This window comes from Vipera berus (assembly GCF_964194415.1).
Source record: "Vipera berus genome assembly, chromosome: 1".
Taxonomy (NCBI): Eukaryota; Metazoa; Chordata; class Lepidosauria; order Squamata; family Viperidae; genus Vipera; species Vipera berus.
The window spans coordinates 6,464,234-6,480,759 of record NC_138202.1 but is presented as its reverse complement, the minus strand read 5'-3'; the positions used below and the strand labels follow the sequence as shown (position 1 = coordinate 6,480,759).

The 16,526-nt window shown below is 45.9% G+C and overlaps 1 protein-coding gene across 1 annotated transcript in view; it reads left to right on the top strand.

Moving 5' to 3' along the window:
* The window catches only part of LOC308659843 (receptor-type tyrosine-protein phosphatase S-like), a gene marked incomplete at its 3' end in the record, with an annotated part of 120,207 nt that extends 105,670 nt beyond the window's left edge, over positions 1–14,537 (top strand). Inside the window, exons 10-11 of the mRNA XM_081313871.1 lie at positions 11,324–11,629; positions 14,521–14,537. Coding sequence (XP_081169997.1) covers positions 11,324–11,629; positions 14,521–14,537 — 323 coding nt within the window. The remainder of the gene's footprint in view (positions 1–11,323; positions 11,630–14,520) is intronic.
* Between the last annotated feature and the right edge of the window lie 1,989 nt (positions 14,538–16,526).

Sequence of the window (16,526 nt, the reverse complement as noted above, 5' to 3'; positions counted from 1 at the left end):
GAATAGAATAGAATAGAATAGAATAGACCTTGGAGGTCTTCTAGTCCAGCCCCCTGCTCAAGCAGGAGAACCTATACCATCTCACACAAGTGACTGTCTAGCTAGCCTCTTCTTAAAAACCTCCAGGGATGGAGCACCCACGATTTCTGGTTCTGGTGGCAAGCTGTTCCACTGGTTAATTGTCCTCCCTGTCAGGAAGTTTCTCCATAATTCCAGGTTGCTTCTCTCCTTGGTTTGTGGATTTCAATTCCCAGAATTCCCCAGCCAGCATTTATGTGTTTCAACTCTGGTTCTGATTAGGTGCAAGATCATTAAAGAGAGAAGCAAGCTGAAACTAAGGAGAAATTTCCTGACAGTGAGAACAATTAATCACCACGATTTCTGGTGGCATGCTGTTCCACTGGTTAATTGTCCTCCCTGTCAGGAAGTTTCTCCTTAATTCCAGCTTGCTTCTCTCCTTGATTAGTTTCCATCCGTTGCTTCTTGTCTGGTGCTTTGGAGAATAACATGACCCCCTCCCCTTTGTGGCAGCCCCTCAAATACCGGAACATGGCTATCATGTCGCCCCTATTTCTTCTTCTCTTTAGACTAGCTAGCCAAACCCAAGTCCCGCAGCCATTCTTCATATGTTTTGGTCTCCAGGCCTTTGATCATCTTAGTTGCTCTTCTCTGAACTTTTTCCAAAGTCTCGACATCTTTTTTGTAGTACAGGGACCAAAATTGGTAGGAAGACTAAATTGAGGTTGTGTTTGACAGCTTCTCCCTTGTACTCAGACAACAATCTCATTGCACCACAAATGTGTATATACATATATTTTTAATTCCTCTTCTTCCTTTTTTAATTATAAATTTACTGAAGAGTGAAAGAGAAATGCCAGACTATTAAACGTACCAGGTAGTCCTCGACTTACAACCATTTGTTTCGTCACTGTTTGAAAGTTACAGCTGCACTGAAAAAAAAGGGGCTTATGGCTGGTCCTCACACTTACGACCGTTGCAGCAATCCTGTAGTCACGTGATCAGATGGAAACTCATCAAGGAGAGAAGCAACCTAGAACTAAGGAAGAATTTCCTGACAGTTAGAACAGTTAACCAATGGAACGACTTGCCTCCAGAAGTATTGAATGCTCCAACATGCCTTGGGGCGCGAAAACAGGCTGCTGCAGGGTGCGAAAATGAGATGCTGCCACGCCACGGGGCGCAAAAATGGGCCACCACCGCACTGTGGGGTGCAAAAACAGGCGCCTTCGTGCACAGAAATGGGGCGCTGTGCTGCGCGAGAATGGTGCAGGGCTAGCGAGTGTCATGCAAGGGCTAGCCCCGCCCTATTTGTGTCACGGGCATGCTTGCGACCCCACTTGCGTGCGTGCACATGTGCGCTCATGTAAAATGCTTCCCCCTCCCTTTCCCTCCAGTCCGCTAGCTGAGAAAGGTTGGTGACCTCTGCTCCAACACTGGAAATTTCTAAGAAGAGACTGGACAGCCATTTGTCTGAAATGGTATAGGGTTTCCTGCCTGAGCAGGGGGTTGGACTAGATGACCTCCAAGGTCCCTTCCAACTTTGCTATTCTGTTCTGTTCTGTTCTGTTCCATTCTATTCCATTCCATTCCATATTCTATTCTATTCTATTCTATTTTCTCTTCTCTTCTCTTCTCTTCTCTTCTCTTCTCTTCTCTTCTCTTCTCTTCTCTTCTCTTCTCTTCTCTCTGAGTGCGATTGTTATCATGGTGAATCCTTGACTCTTCAGACTGAGCAGGATCTATGGTATCTTCTCCAGGAGACATCTCCCAGGCTTGCTCATCATATCTGGAACCTCTTCTATGCAGATATGCCCTTTTCTTTTCCTTCCCTCCAAGGTGTCCTGACACTACATCTCTGCTTAGCTTTTTCCCTAATCCATCCATCCTCTCCGCTTGCAAATGTCCCTGGTCCCAAATCCTCCGTGCAACCATCCCTGGCTTGGCTGGTGCCCCTTCTCTGCCCTGCATGGCGTGTTTTTTCACAGCATTTCTCCACTAAAGTGGGCCCCTCCCAAGCGTCAAAACCCCAAGATTTTTTGTTAAAAACAAATCCATTAAACTAAAGGTAACGTATTCTCTCTCTTTTTTTATCTTAAAATAAGTTGGTCTTTTAACTCTTCAAGTACCATAGACGGTAGACGAATGCCTAGAAAATCTCTAAAATGTGTCCAAAAAACAAACAAACCAGAGATTAGGAGGAAAAAAAACTGGGATTATTGGGATGAAAAAAAAAGAAGACACGTTGCCCTAATTCATCCAAAATCCATAGATTAGCCTTTTCTTTTTTTTTTTTCTTTCTTTTTTTTTTGGCAAAGTCGTTTCATTTCCCCTTTGGATAAATCCTTTCTCTCCTCAACACTGGCTTAGTTAGATGGTTGAAGGACACCAAAGGATCAGAAACTCTATTGCCCAATGGAGCAATTTGACAGTAGGGAAACCTTTTTTTTTTTTTTAAATGAAGTTTCGGGACATGTAGAATTGCTTCTTCTTCTTCTTCTTCTTTTTTTGTTTTAAATAACCTGAAGTTGGGGTCTCCAAAGTCTATGGTACCTAAAGGGTTAAAATAAAATTTTAAAAATCCTTATTGCTTCGGTATGAAAGCTCAAGTCAGGGTCCGTTGTTGAGGTTTGGACAGTCAACCTTTAACACGTGTGAAGTGTGCAAAAGGTGAGTACTGGCTGATTCACAGGCTGATCCACCTATACAGCCCAACCTGTTCCCTCTGGAAAGTCCACTTCAAATGGCCTGTCCTAATTTGCACACCTTTGGATAGCTGCCCGGTCTTTGGTGGGCCTCAGTGAGGAAGAGGGCAGTGCCCACGGCTGTGTGGGCGCACGCACACACAACCATCCCAGTTGCTTAATCTCCCTTACCCCTCGGTCCAGAAAATGCAAGGGCCTGCCTGCATGCTAACACACCCACACCCACCTGCGCACCTGCCACCTTGAATTCACACACAGGTTGGGCTGGATTGTGAAGGAAACTCCTTGTGGATCCTCTCCACAGCAAGGCCAGCGTGGGGTGGCAACTTGGCCAAGACGGTATGGTCCCGAAAAGTCATAGCATGGAGCGTTCCCTTGGCCCATTGGCTTAGCCAGAGGGGGAAAAAACCAGTCCATGTATTTTATCTGACCTGTCCTGAAGTGGATTGCTTAGAAGGGTGAGTGGACAGACACCGCTTCCCCCTAAGCCGCTGGGAATCGGGCTGGCAAAAGTTGGAAGTCTGCATGTTGGGGTGCTGTACCCTGCCCCCTCTTTTCTGGAAGTAGAATTTACTGGGTTGAGGACTCAATGTTTTCAAAACCACCCAGAATCTGGTAGGTCTGATTTGAGTGAGTTTCTTGATGAAGGTTAGATAAGGTGATCTGGTTGAGGATTGTGGGTAGAAAAAGACCCCCTGTCAGACAGCTCTCTGTCGGGCACAAACTAAGAATTAAAACCCATTCCTCAGAGGTTTGGTTTAGTGCTTCTTGTTTAGCCACATTTCAACCTGTAGCTTATTCAGTGCTTCTTGTTTACCCTTGTTTAATCCTTTAGCTCAGGGGTCCCCAACCTGTGGTCTGCGGACGAGGATCGGGCCATGGGCTCCTGGCCCGCGGGCTGTGGAAAAGGCTGGCTGGTGCACGCACGCGTGGGCGTACATTCCGCCCCCCACACACCCACTCGCGCTAGCACCCGTGCATGCGTGCTAGCCTGGGTGGTTTGTGTGGCCCATTTGCGCATGTGTGAATGGGCCACTAGCCACCGTGTGGGTGCGCAGCCATTCGGGCGTGCGTACAGCACCAGCGCATGTTGTCAGCATGAACATGGCTGCTAGTGCCGTGCTAGTCTGCGTGGCCTCGTGTGTGCGTGTGCGTGCACGCATGCCAGTTTTGAAGCTGCTCTCCTTCCCTCTGGCTCTTGAGCCCAGAAAGGTTGGAGGCCTCTGCTTTAGCTTGTTTAATGCTTCTTGTTTAGCCTATTCATTTATTTACTCCAGTGTTTCTCAAACTTAGCCATCTTATGACCTGTGGGCTTCAACTCCCAGAATTCCTCAGCTGGCTTGCTGAGAGTTGAAATCTACTTGTCTTAAAGTGGCCAATTGTGAGAAGCATGGATTTAAATCAGGGGTATTCAAACTTGGCCCTTTTATGACTTGTGGACTTCAACTCCCAGAATTCCTCAGCCAGCCAGGGAGGAAGATCCCTGATTTAAACCATTTGCGTGGCTGCCTGTCTCACTTACAGGAACTCCTGTAAGCACTGTGGCAAGGAGATTGGGTTCAGCTGTCCTCTTGAGAAAAACCACATTTTCCAAATAAAAATGGGATGTAGAATGAGGTCCTTCTTCAGCATTTACTCAACAAGTCCAAATTTTGGCAAGGATAGTTTGCCAAGCAATAAAATAAATGTGGCTGGATGCTTTCCTTAAGTGATGCTCTAGGCTTTTGAACCCCAGAATCTTTAAGCTGGGTAGACTTCAACTCCTAGAATACTCCAGCCAGCCATGCTGAGTGGGGAATTCTGGGAGTTGAAGTCTACCCAGCTTAAAAGATACTGAGGTTCAGAAACACAGTTTTAGTGGATCCTACCCTTGACTTAGATGCCCTTGAGAATCTTCCCACCTGCCTGAGTCTGTGATCACCTGGGGCAAAATAAATTGAATTACAGAAGAGGAATTGAAAGTTGAATTTCATGCCTCAAATTATACAGCCTATAACAGGCACCTTCTCCTCGCCCAAAAGAGGTAGACTCTGCAGGAAAAACAATAAATCCAGCATAAATCCAGGTCATTTTCGGCACTGTACAAATCTATCCTTGAGGAAGATTTATGACAATTTGATTGTCTTTGATTGGGATGATGGACTTCTCCCAATTTTGAAGCAGAGTTTTGAGAAACTCAAGCACCGTATATCAGGGCTTGTATTTTTGGTGCTGAAGATTTTTTTTTTTTTTAAAAAAATATGATTTAAAACAGGCTGACCTATTTCCTTTTCAAACCTCCCCAATTAAATAGTAAAAAGGACAAACCCGGAATGCAGTAATGGGATTATTGGAAGGCGTAGAAATTCAGCACAAAAGACTAAAAACGAAGCAGAATCGAGACGGGACTAATTTTGTAATCCACCAGCCATGCTTAAATACGCGTAAAAAAATTAGATTGGGCGTCTCTCCTTCTCCCCATAATCTGAAATATTTTATGGGTTGGGAATGGACAAAACGTCATACAGCTAGTCCTCGACTTACGATCACAATTGGTGAAGCGAGACAGCTTGTTAAGTGAGTTTTGGCCCATTTTACGACCTTTCTGGTCACAGTCGCTAAGTGAACCTTTGCGGTTGATAAGTTAGTAAGCCGGTTGTTAAGTGAATCTGGCTTATCCCCCTCCCCCTTGACTTTTCTTGTCAGAAAGTCGCAAAAGGGGATTGTGTGAACCCCCGGCGCACAGCAACCATCGTAAGCTAGATGACGAGCCTCTGAATTTTGACCACATGATCGGGGCGATGCACATTTTTCAGTATCGTAACTTGGAACAATCACTAAACGAGCCGTTGTAAGTCGAGGATTACCTGTGTCTTGTATTTCGGGAGACTTTTTTCCACCATAAGATGATTTTGACAGGGTCAAAACAGGAAAGCTAGATTCTTAGAAGGCAAAAATTAACACCCTGTCGGGAGCAAACAATTCCAGTGTCTGAGCTTGTTTCACAATTGTCAGAAAAAAATCCGTAAGAAAAATATACCGTATTTTCCAGCGTATAAGACGACTGGGCGTATAAGACGACCCCCCAACTTTGGGGATGATTTTCAAGATTTTTCGTCTTATACGCCGGAAAATCAGCAAGCCCGGGAAGGCACGCCCTCCCCTCTCACTGTGGAGGAAGCAGGGCAGGCTGGCATCTGGCGGGAGCCGGCAGGGCAGTCCTGCGCACGCGCGCGCTCCCCGGCTGTTAAGGAGCACTCTTTAGCAGTCGGGGAGTGCGCGCGTGTGCAGGACTGCCCTGCCGGCTCCTGCCCGACGCTCTTCCCTCTTGAGGCAGCATCCCCGAGGACTCCTTAGGAGCCGGGGAGCGATGCTGCCTCAAGAGGGAAGAGCATCGAGCGGGAGCCGGCAGGGCAGTCCTGCACACGCGCGCACTCCCCAGCATCGCTCCCCGGCTTCAGCCTGCCCTGCTTCCTCCACAGTGAGAGGGGAGGGCATGCCTTCCCGGGCTCGCTGATTTTCCGGCGTATAAGACGACCCCCCAACTTTTGAGATTATTTTCATGGGTTAAAAAGTCGTCTTATACGCCGGAAAATACGGTACTGATAAGTTTTCACCACCCCATTGTGATCTCCCTCAGCGGGGCTTTTGATTTTGACCCTTTGTCTTCAAAATGCTGAATAATCCAGCTATGGGGTTGGTTTCACCTGATGGGTAGTCCTCAACTTACCACCACAACGGGGCCCAACATTTCTGTCTCTAAGCGAGACAGCTTGTTTGAGCAAGTTTGGTCCCGTTTTATGGCCTTTACAGACACCGTCGTGAATCAAAACGCTGCAGTTGTTAAGTGAGTCGCACGGCTGTTAAGAGAATCTGGCTTCCCCCATTGGCTTTGCTGGTTAGAAGGTCGCAAAAAGGGAAATCGCCTGATCCCGAGGATGCGGCGACCGTCGTAAATATGAGTCAGTTGTCAAGTGTCTGAATTTTCATCATGTGACCGTGGGAAATACTGCAGCAGCCATGAGTGCAAAAAACGATCATAAGTCACTTTTTTCAGTGCCTTTGTAACTTCGAACGGTCACCAAACGAACTGTTGTAAGCTGAGGACTACCTATAATCAGGGGTAGGCAACCTTGTCTCTTTTATGACTCATGGACTTCAACTCCCAGAATTCCTGAGCCAGCCACGCTGAGGGGAAAGGGAGAGGTTTCCAAGCTGAGCCATGCTGGCTGAGGAATTCTGGGAGTTGAAGTCCACAAGTCATAAAAGAGACAAGGTTGCCTACCCCTGGCCTAGGCCTAGGCCGCTTTATGACTCGTGGACTTCAACTCCCAGAATTCCTGAGCCAGCATGGCTCAGCTTGGAAACCTCTCCCTTTTCCCTCAGCATGGCTCTTTTATGACTCGTGGACTTCAACTCCCAGAATTCCTCAGCCAGCATGGCTCAGCTTGGAAACCTCTCCCTTTTCCCTCAGCATGGCTGGCTCAGGAATTCTGGGAGTTGAAGTCCACGAGTCATAAAAGAGCCAAGGTTGCCTACTCCTGCCCTATATTAAATTTCCACCTATATCACAGTCTAAAGTGACTCTGATCTGGCAAAGCTGGCACAACTCTTTTTTGATTACAGCTTTACCTTATCAAGGGCACCTTCATTTGTGGGAAAATGCATAATATAATAATAATATAATAATAAACTTGGAAGGGACCTTGGAGGTCATCTAGTCCAACCCCCTGCTTTATTATTATTGTTGGGGGATAATTTTTATTTATTATTGGGGGATAATATGGCTGTTCGCTTATCTCTAAAAAAAGACCTGGGGATATCTGGCCTTTTGGCTGTCCCTTTTGGGGCCCTGAGGATTTTTTTTTTTTTATTTTGAAGGCGACTCCTTTTTTTTCCCCTCTTTTTTTCTTTTTTTAACTTTACATATTTGTGTGGGTGTGTGCCTACACACCCTCGCAGCCCTATTGTTTCTGCCCTCCTGTGGCCTTTGGGAAAATTAATTGCCCCTGCCTTAAAGAAGGGAGAAGCACTCTTTGCAACAAACACATCGCTGGGTTAATTTTCAATTGGATTAAGACTAGGCATTGAGAAGTGGTACCCGTAATTTAAATAAAAATAAACATCTCCGTGAGGAGGAAGGTGCGAGTAAGTGCTTTTCCATTTAAATTAGTTTGACCTGGTTGCGAGAGAAGAAGACGGGCTTGGCATAACATTTGCAAATATTGCTCTCCTTATTTTGAGTACCCACTATTTTTCAGCCTGTGTATCCTGATTGAAATGAGTATAGGAGGCCCGGCTTTCCGAGCCATATTCAACCTGTGGAATTCTGGGAGTTGAAGTCCACCCATCTTAAATGTGGCTGAGCTTGAGAAACACTTTCTGAAACACACACACACACACACACACACACACACACACACATCAGTTGAATTTGGTTTGGAAAGCTGGCCCTACTCATTTCAATCAGGATTTACACCTTTCCGGGAAAGAGTAGCCTCAGGGACAAGAACAGGACTGTGATTTGAACCCAGAACTCTCTTGGCACCACTGTTGCTTTCTCTGCTGAAGCCTGTTATATGCAGCCAGGTTGGAGGGCAGGAATAGGGGTGTGTTTTTGGGGGGGGGGGGAGCCAGTGAGTTCAGGCCAGGAACTAGGAATTTGGCTAGGAATCTTCCGTGAATCCCATCGTCCCCAGCTGAGCTTTCGTGAGACAGTCCGATAAAGTTAACCAGTGCTGAAGGTAGGTAAACCAGACTACTGAACGTGGACTCTAGAAGGCTTTGCTTGATGAATAATTTGAGGATTATTATTATTATTATTATGGTTATTTCCCTTATTTTATTTTATTTTGAACCCAACAATTTGTTTTTTTTATCGCTTGATTTCTTTGCTTTCCAAACTTCTCTTGTTGCTTTTGATTGTCTGTCGCTGGTTCTTTTGGAGGGCTAGTTAAGAAATGGAGATGTGTGAATTCTGGAACAGTTTGCGAATTATTTTCACCCTCCTTCCCCTGAATACAAATCTCTACACCAGTAATCTCCAAATTTGGCAACTTCAAGACTTATGAACTGGACTTCAATTCCCAGAATTCCTCAGCCACTCAAGACTGGGGGATTCTGGGAATTGAAGTCCACAAGTCTTAAAGTTGCCAAGTTTGGAGATCCCTGCCCTAAAGAAATCAGGAAGCCCAACAGACAATTTCTTTGAGCCTCCGGAAATTTTTTTTTAAAAAAAGGCGAAAGAGAAAATGTTGCTTATACCTTGTTAACTAGATTTTATCAAGATGTATTAGCTGTAAAGCTTGCCAGGGGTCAGATATCTCAAAACTACAGATAGTTCTCGACTTACAACCATTCCTTTAGCGACCAGTCAAAATTACAACGCCACTGGAAAAAAAGTGACGAGACCGGTCCTCACTATTACGACCGTTGCAGCATTCCCACGCTTATGTGTTCCAAATTAGGCTGCTTGGCAACCAACATGCATTTACAGCGGCTACAGCATCCCAGGGTCACATGAAAGCCATTGGCGGCTTCTGACCAGCTGGCTTTGGATCCGAATGGGGGGAGCTGGATTCACTTAATGACCATGTGATTCACTTAACAACTGCAAGTCTTTCTGTCAGAGCATGCACAATCTTATTGCACTGAGATCATCCAAGAGTGAACACAGTAAACAGTGGTCTATATTAAATGATGGTTTATCTTATATTATCTACAACAGGGGTGTCGAACTGCTGGCCCACGGGCCGGATGCATCATAGCAAAACTGCGCCCATCCCATTGCCGGCAATGGCAAAAAATGACATTGTGAGTTTGACACCCCTGATTTACAATATCATACACCAGGAACAATATACGTACACGTGTGAATACAGCAGGCTCCAACAAACCACAGTTACAGCAGGAAAAGGAAGAGAGAGAACACATCTGCAGAGCCTTCCCTTTTATACAAAGGCTATTAAAGACACACAGACCCAGCTGGCTCTTAAAAGGACACAGACCCTGCTGAGTCATTCCCTTCCCTTTTATACAAAGGCTGTTAAAGAGACAGAAACCCAGCTGGCTCTTAAAGGGACACAGACCCTGCTGAGTCATTCCCTTCCCTTTTATACAAAGGCTGTTAAAGAGACAGAAACCCAGCTGGCTCTTAAAGGGACACAGACCCTGCTGAGTCATTCCCTTCCCTTTTATACAAAGGCTCTTAAAGAGACACAGACCCAGCTGGCTCTTAAAGGGACAAAGACCCTGCTGTGTCATTCCCAACATTACATCATACATCTTACATTATACAAGCTAGTTAGCTGTTAAATTATTACCTTGACACTTTCACTTAACCCTGGAGAGAAAAGGTTGCAAAATCAGGCACAACCGCCTTAACAATGGTAAGTCTGGTTTCGATTGTGGTCGTAAGTCGAGGACTACCTGTATAACTCCTGACTAAGCTGCTTTCAAGGGCTGCCTTGCTGAAGCCGGGAAGGTGAATATGAATTGGGCATTTTTAAGCAGAAAAGAGGGGCAAAGCTTCCCCATAAAGATTTTCCTTCTTTACCAACTTAACGTTGGTTACCACTGGCCAGCCTGGCATCTGGAGGGCATCCAGTTGTTGGAAACAGCTGGAAAAACTTCCTTTCTGCTCTGGGCACTAAAAGACTTAGTAAGGGTTATAAATTGCCATTTGGAAAATGGAGCTTAGCGAACAGAGACGATTCCGACCATTTTCCTTTGATTGCAGAGAAGGGATTCAGGAAAGGAACGGATCCCTCCTGGATCTGAGGTCAGGTTGGGAAGGAAACAGATCCGGGGAGCAGATTTGATTGCTTCTTGTTGGAATTGCAGAGGGAGTAGATCCCACGGCCCCGTGTTTTTCCCAGTGATGGGAATACGATGGATGACAGGAAGGATTTATCCTTTATAAGAATGGAAGAAGCACAATGTTCTATGCCAGTGTTTCTCACCTGTGGGGGCTTTAAGATGGGTGGACTTCAACACTCAGAATTCCCCAGCCAGCAGTGCTGGCTGGGGAATTCTGGGAGTTGAAGTCCACCCATCTTAAAATCCCCACAGTTGAGAAACACTGATCTCTGTGCTCTTTTTATGCTCCAGTTTGTCACTTGCAGGCTAAAATATTTGATGGAAAATTTATTCCACAAAGCAGCCCTCGGGCCCTGTCTCGCCCACAACCAGAGAGGCAGAAACTCAAAATGGCCGCCACAATCGTGCCCTGGTGAGCGCCATCTTGACTTTTTTTGACTCCCTAAGCGCTATAGCCAACCTAAACCTGTGTCTCGTGAGTTGCCTGCATTTACGTTTCCACCTCCGCTTGCCTTTCTGCCCCCGCCCCAGTTAATCCTTTGTTTATTTCAGTTTTCGCAGAAAACAAGCCCCCTTTTTTTTAAATTTTAAAAAAGAAAAAAGTTTCGTTTCGTTTTTTTCAAGTTTTTGTGCTCCCCGGACCAAGTTTATTTTGGCGCGTTTCGTTTCGGGGTCTTTTGTTATCATTTTTTTTCTTTTTTTTTTCCTTTTATCTTTCCTATATTTTGTTTTCCGCCCGCCCCCCCTCTTCCCTTCTTCCCTCGATTCCCGCCACCCCAAAACTACCCCTCCCGCTACCGTAGAACCGTCCGCCCCCCCTCAAGACGTAAAATGTGTCAGCACCAGGTCCACGGCCATTCTGGTAAGTTGGCAACCACCTCCGGTGGAGAGGCAAAACGGTGACTTGGAAGGCTATAGCGTTCGTTATCGAGCCCTGGATCCCGAGGTCAGCGAACTGAAAGAGGTGAAGGATATCCCCGCCGCAACCACCCACATCACCCTTGAAGCCCTGGAGAAATGGACGGAGTACCGCATCGCCGTGGTGGCGCATACGATTATGGGGCCCGGCCCGGAAAGCTCGCCCGTCATTATCCGTACCGACGAAGATGGTAAGTGGGACTTTCCCCTATCTTTATTTGTGTATGTATTTGTATCCCGCCTATATTACTTTGACCAATCCCGTAAGGTGGAAAATGTTAGCCGACACGACTTTCTCCTCCTATTTTCCCCACAACAACAACCCTGTGAGGTGGCTTGGGCTGAGAGAGAGGGACTGGAGCTAAATCATCCAGCTGACCTTTGTGGTTAAGGTGGGACTAGAACTCACCGTCTCCTAGTGATTGGCCCAAAGTCACCCAGCTGGCTTTCGTGCCTAAGGCGGGACTAGAACTCACCGTCTCCTGGTGATTGGCCCAAAGTACCCAACTGGCTTTCATGGCTAAGGCAGGACTACAACTCACTGTCTCCTAGTGATTGGCCCAAAGTCACCCAGCTGGCTTTCATGCCTAAGGCGGGACTAGAACTCATCATCTCCTGGTGATTGGGCCAAAGCCACCTTGCTGGCTTGTGTGACTAAAAATGAACAACATACAACTCCCTGTCTCCTGAGGATTGGCCCAAAGTCTCCCAGGCGGCTTTCATATTTAAGGCGGGTCTAGAACTCCCTGTCTCCTGGTGATTGGCCCAAAGTCACCCAGCTGACTTTCATGCCTAATGCAAGACTAGAACTCACCATCTCCTGGTGATTGGTTTAAAATCACCCAGTTGACTTTCATGACTGAAGCGTGACTAGAACTCACTGTCTCCTAGTGATTGGTCCAAAGTCACCCGGCTGGCTTTCATGCCTAAGGTGGGACTAGAACTCACCGTCTCCTGGTGATTGGCCCAAAGTACCCAACTGGCTTTCATGCCTAAGGCAGGACTAGAACTCATCATCTCCTGGTGATTGGGCCAAAGCCACCTTGCTGGCTTGTGTGACTAAAAATGAACAACATACAACTCCCTGTCTCCTGAGGATTGGCCCAAAGTCTCCCAGGCGGCTTTCATATTTAAGGCGGGTCTAGAACTCCCTGTCTCCTGGTGATTGGCCCAAAGTCACCCAGCTGACTTTCATGCCTAATGCAAGACTAGAACTCACCATCTCCTGGTGATTGGTTTAAAATCACCCAGTTGACTTTCATGACTGAAGCGTGACTAGAACTCACTGTCTCCTAGTGATTGGTCCAAAGTCACCCGGCTGGCTTTCATGCCTAAGGTGGGACTAGAACTCACCGTCTCCTGGTGATTGGCCCAAAGTACCCAACTGGCTTTCATGCCTAAGGCAGGACTAGAACTCATCATCTCCTGGTGATTGGGCCAAAGCCACCTTGCTGGCTTGTGTGACTAAAAATGAACAACATACAACTCCCTGTCTCCTGAGGATTGGCCCAAAGTCTCCCAGGCGGCTTTCATATTTAAGGCGGGTCTAGAACTCCCTGTCTCCTGGTGATTGGCCCAAAGTCACCCAGCTGACTTTCATGCCTAATGCAAGACTAGAACTCACCATCTCCTGGTGATTGGTTTAAAATCACCCAGTTGACTTTCATGACTGAAGCGTGACTAGAACTCACTGTCTCCTAGTGATTGGTCCAAAGTCACCCGGCTGGCTTTCATGCCTAAGGTGGGACTAGAACTCACCGTCTCCTGGTGATTGGCCCAAAGTACCCAACTGGCTTTCATGCCTAAGGCAGGACTAGAACTCATCATCTCCTGGTGATTGGGCCAAAGCCACCTTGCTGGCTTGTGTGACTAAAAATGAACAACATACAACTCCCTGTCTCCTGAGGATTGGCCCAAAGTCTCCCAGGCGGCTTTCATATTTAAGGCGGGTCTAGAACTCCCTGTCTCCTGGTGATTGGCCCAAAGTCACCCAGCTGACTTTCATGCCTAATGCAAGACTAGAACTCACCATCTCCTGGTGATTGGTTTAAAATCACCCAGTTGACTTTCATGACTGAAGCGTGACTAGAACTCACTGTCTCCTAGTGATTGGTCCAAAGTCACCCGGCTGGTCTTGATTCCTAAGGCTGGACTAGAACTCACTGTCACCTGGTGATTGGCTAAAAGTCTCCCAGCCCAATTTCAGGGCTAGAACCCACCGTCTCCCGCTTTTTAGCTTGGTGCCTCCACCGCCAGACAAAACTGGCTGGTTCCAGGATGACCCAGAATGTTGAAAACAACACAACGGTGAAAAAGCTTTTAAGATCCTGGCTTCCTTAGCCATAATTCCTGTCTGGTCCCATCAAAGTAAAATTGTAAGGCCCACCTGTCTGGAAATAACACCTCCTTTTTCAACGTGGGGAAACTCGGATTCTTGCTGCCAAAAACCTCCAGAGGCATTTTCTCTGGAATGGTTTGGACCCACAAACCAATAGAAAACTCTTGCAGAGGACTGCCCAGGCAGTGTGTGTGTGTGTGTGTGTGATAGAGCCAGTAACTCTCTCGTAGAAAGGTGTTGCGAACAGCCATTAATGAATTTCTAGTGGCACTTTTATTTATTTTCGAGCGTCTCATTTATCACACTGTCTGGAAAGGACGTGGTAGGGCGCCCAAAAGTCAGCTCGATAATGGAGAAAATATAAAAGTATTGCCGTGCCAATTTCCCTGGGACAATAAAACTAACTGAGAATTTAGAACATTGTTTCTCCAACTTGGCTACTTTAAAATGTATGGACTTCAAATCCCAGAATTCCCCAGCCAGCGATGCTGGCTGGGGAATTCTGGGATTTGAAGTCCATACATTTTAAAGTAGCCAGGTTGGAGAAACCCTGATTTAGAGGCTCTTTTATGGCTGCGTTGAACTACGGGCTCTTTTATGGCTGTGTTGAATTCTGGGAGTTGAAGTCCATACATTTTAAAGTAGCCAAGTTGGAGAAACCCTGATTTAAAGGCTCTTTTGTGGCTGCGTTGACTTACGATCCCAACTGAGCTCAAAATTTCTGTGAGTTTTGCCTCGTTTTAGGACTTTCCTTGCCATAGTTCTTAAGGGAATCACTGTGGTTGTTAAATGAGTTAACCCGGTTGTTAAGTGAAACTGGGTTTCCCACAGACTCTGCATGTCGGAAGGTCCTAAGAGGGGATCACCCTAACCCGGGAACACTGATGCGGTCATAAATGTGAGTCAGTTGTTAAGTGTCTGAATTTTGATCACACAACAACGGTCGTAAGTGTGAAAAACAGTCATGAGTCCCTTTGTTCAGTGCCCTTGTAAACTTCGGTCACTAATATGAATTGTTGTAAGTTAAGGACTACCTGTATATGGAATAATCTGCTTTTCTTAACAGAAAATGTTGCCCTGTTCTCCTTTTTTAAGCCCATCCATTTTTATTTACACCAATAAAATGTTCCCCAGTTGAAATGTATCCTTGTGTCAAGTTATGATGACTAACCAAGAAAAGACTGGACAACCAGTTGTCTGAAATGGTATAAGGTTTCCCTGCCTGAGCAAGGGGTTGGACTAGAAGACCTCCAAGGTCCCTTCCAACTCTTGTTATTCCATTCCATTCCATTCCATTCCATTCTATTCTATTCTGTTCCATTCCATTCCATTCCATTCCATTCCATTCCATTCCATTCCATTCTATTTTATTCTATTCTATTCCATTCCATTCCATTCCATTCTATATTCTGTTCTGTTCTGTTCTTATTCCTATTCCTATTCTATTCCATTCCATTCTGTTTTCTGTTCTGTTCTGTTCTATTCTGTTCTAACCATTAATGGCTGGAAAGCTAGTTGGTCCTTCTAACTTTTCATAACACATAGCAACACTTACCTGGCTTTGCCTTACCCCCCAAAATCTAAGACAGATCACTTATTTATCCTTGGAAAGGAGCCCACCAGGAGATCCCAATGCTCTATAAGAAGTCAAAAAAAAAAATTCCTAGAGAAAGCAGTGAGAAATCCCTTCCAAATTGCTCTACAGCAGGGAGGGGTCTTCAAACTTGGCCCTTTTATGACTTGTGGACTTCATCTCCCAGAATTCCTCAGCCAAGGCACGCTTTGTGAGGAATTCTGGGAATTGAAGTCCACAAGTCATCAAAGGGCCAAGTTTGAAGACCCCTTGCTCTACGGGGTTGAATCCATGAAGGTTCAGGAATGAAGCTTAACCTGTGGGGGAATCTTTGGGTTTTCAGCCACAGCTGGATGGCTGAGAGATGACTAGTTATATAGGCAGTCCTCAATTTACGACCGCAACTGAGCCCAACATTTCTGTTGCTAAGCAAGACAGCTGTTAAGTGAATTCTGCCCCATTTTACCACAAAAGGATCACACGACCGCTGGACACTGCAACCGTCATAAATATGAGTCAGTTGCCAAGCTTCCAGGTTTTAACCCAATGGGATGCTGTAACGGTCGTAAGTGTGACAAATGGTCGTAACTCCGTTTTTAGTGCTCTTGCAACTTCAAACATTCACTAAATGAATGGCTGTAAGTAGAGGACTACCTATATAATTTTGCCCCAAGATGATCAGCATGCAATTCTGCCTTTGGTTTTAAGAGATTTGGACTTTAATCCGGCCCAACCGTGAGGTTAAAAGGGCATTTTATTCCCTTCCTTCCTGGGAATTAACAAGGTCTCCCAAATCATCCAAATTTAAGAGGTGTTTTTTTTAACCTGCATAAAGAAATTTAAATCCAAGTTGATGGTTGTTTTTTTCATCAGCTAATCTTTACGGTTGCCATAGGGAAGGGACTTAATTAAAGTTTTGTGGGGGGGTTTTGTTGTTGTTCTGGGAAAAATCAGAGTTGAGAGGCTGAACATTTGCGGAAATACGCGTGCCTGGCTGAGGAATTCTGGGAGTTGAAGTCCACAAGTCATAAAAGGGCCATGTTTGAAGACCCTTGGTCTGGATCCAAGCCCTCAGTTTCATCAAAATGGCCGACTGAGGAATTCTGGGAGTTGAAGTCCACAAGTCATAAAAGGGCCAGGTTTGAAGACCCCTGGTCTGGATCCAAGCCCTCAGTTT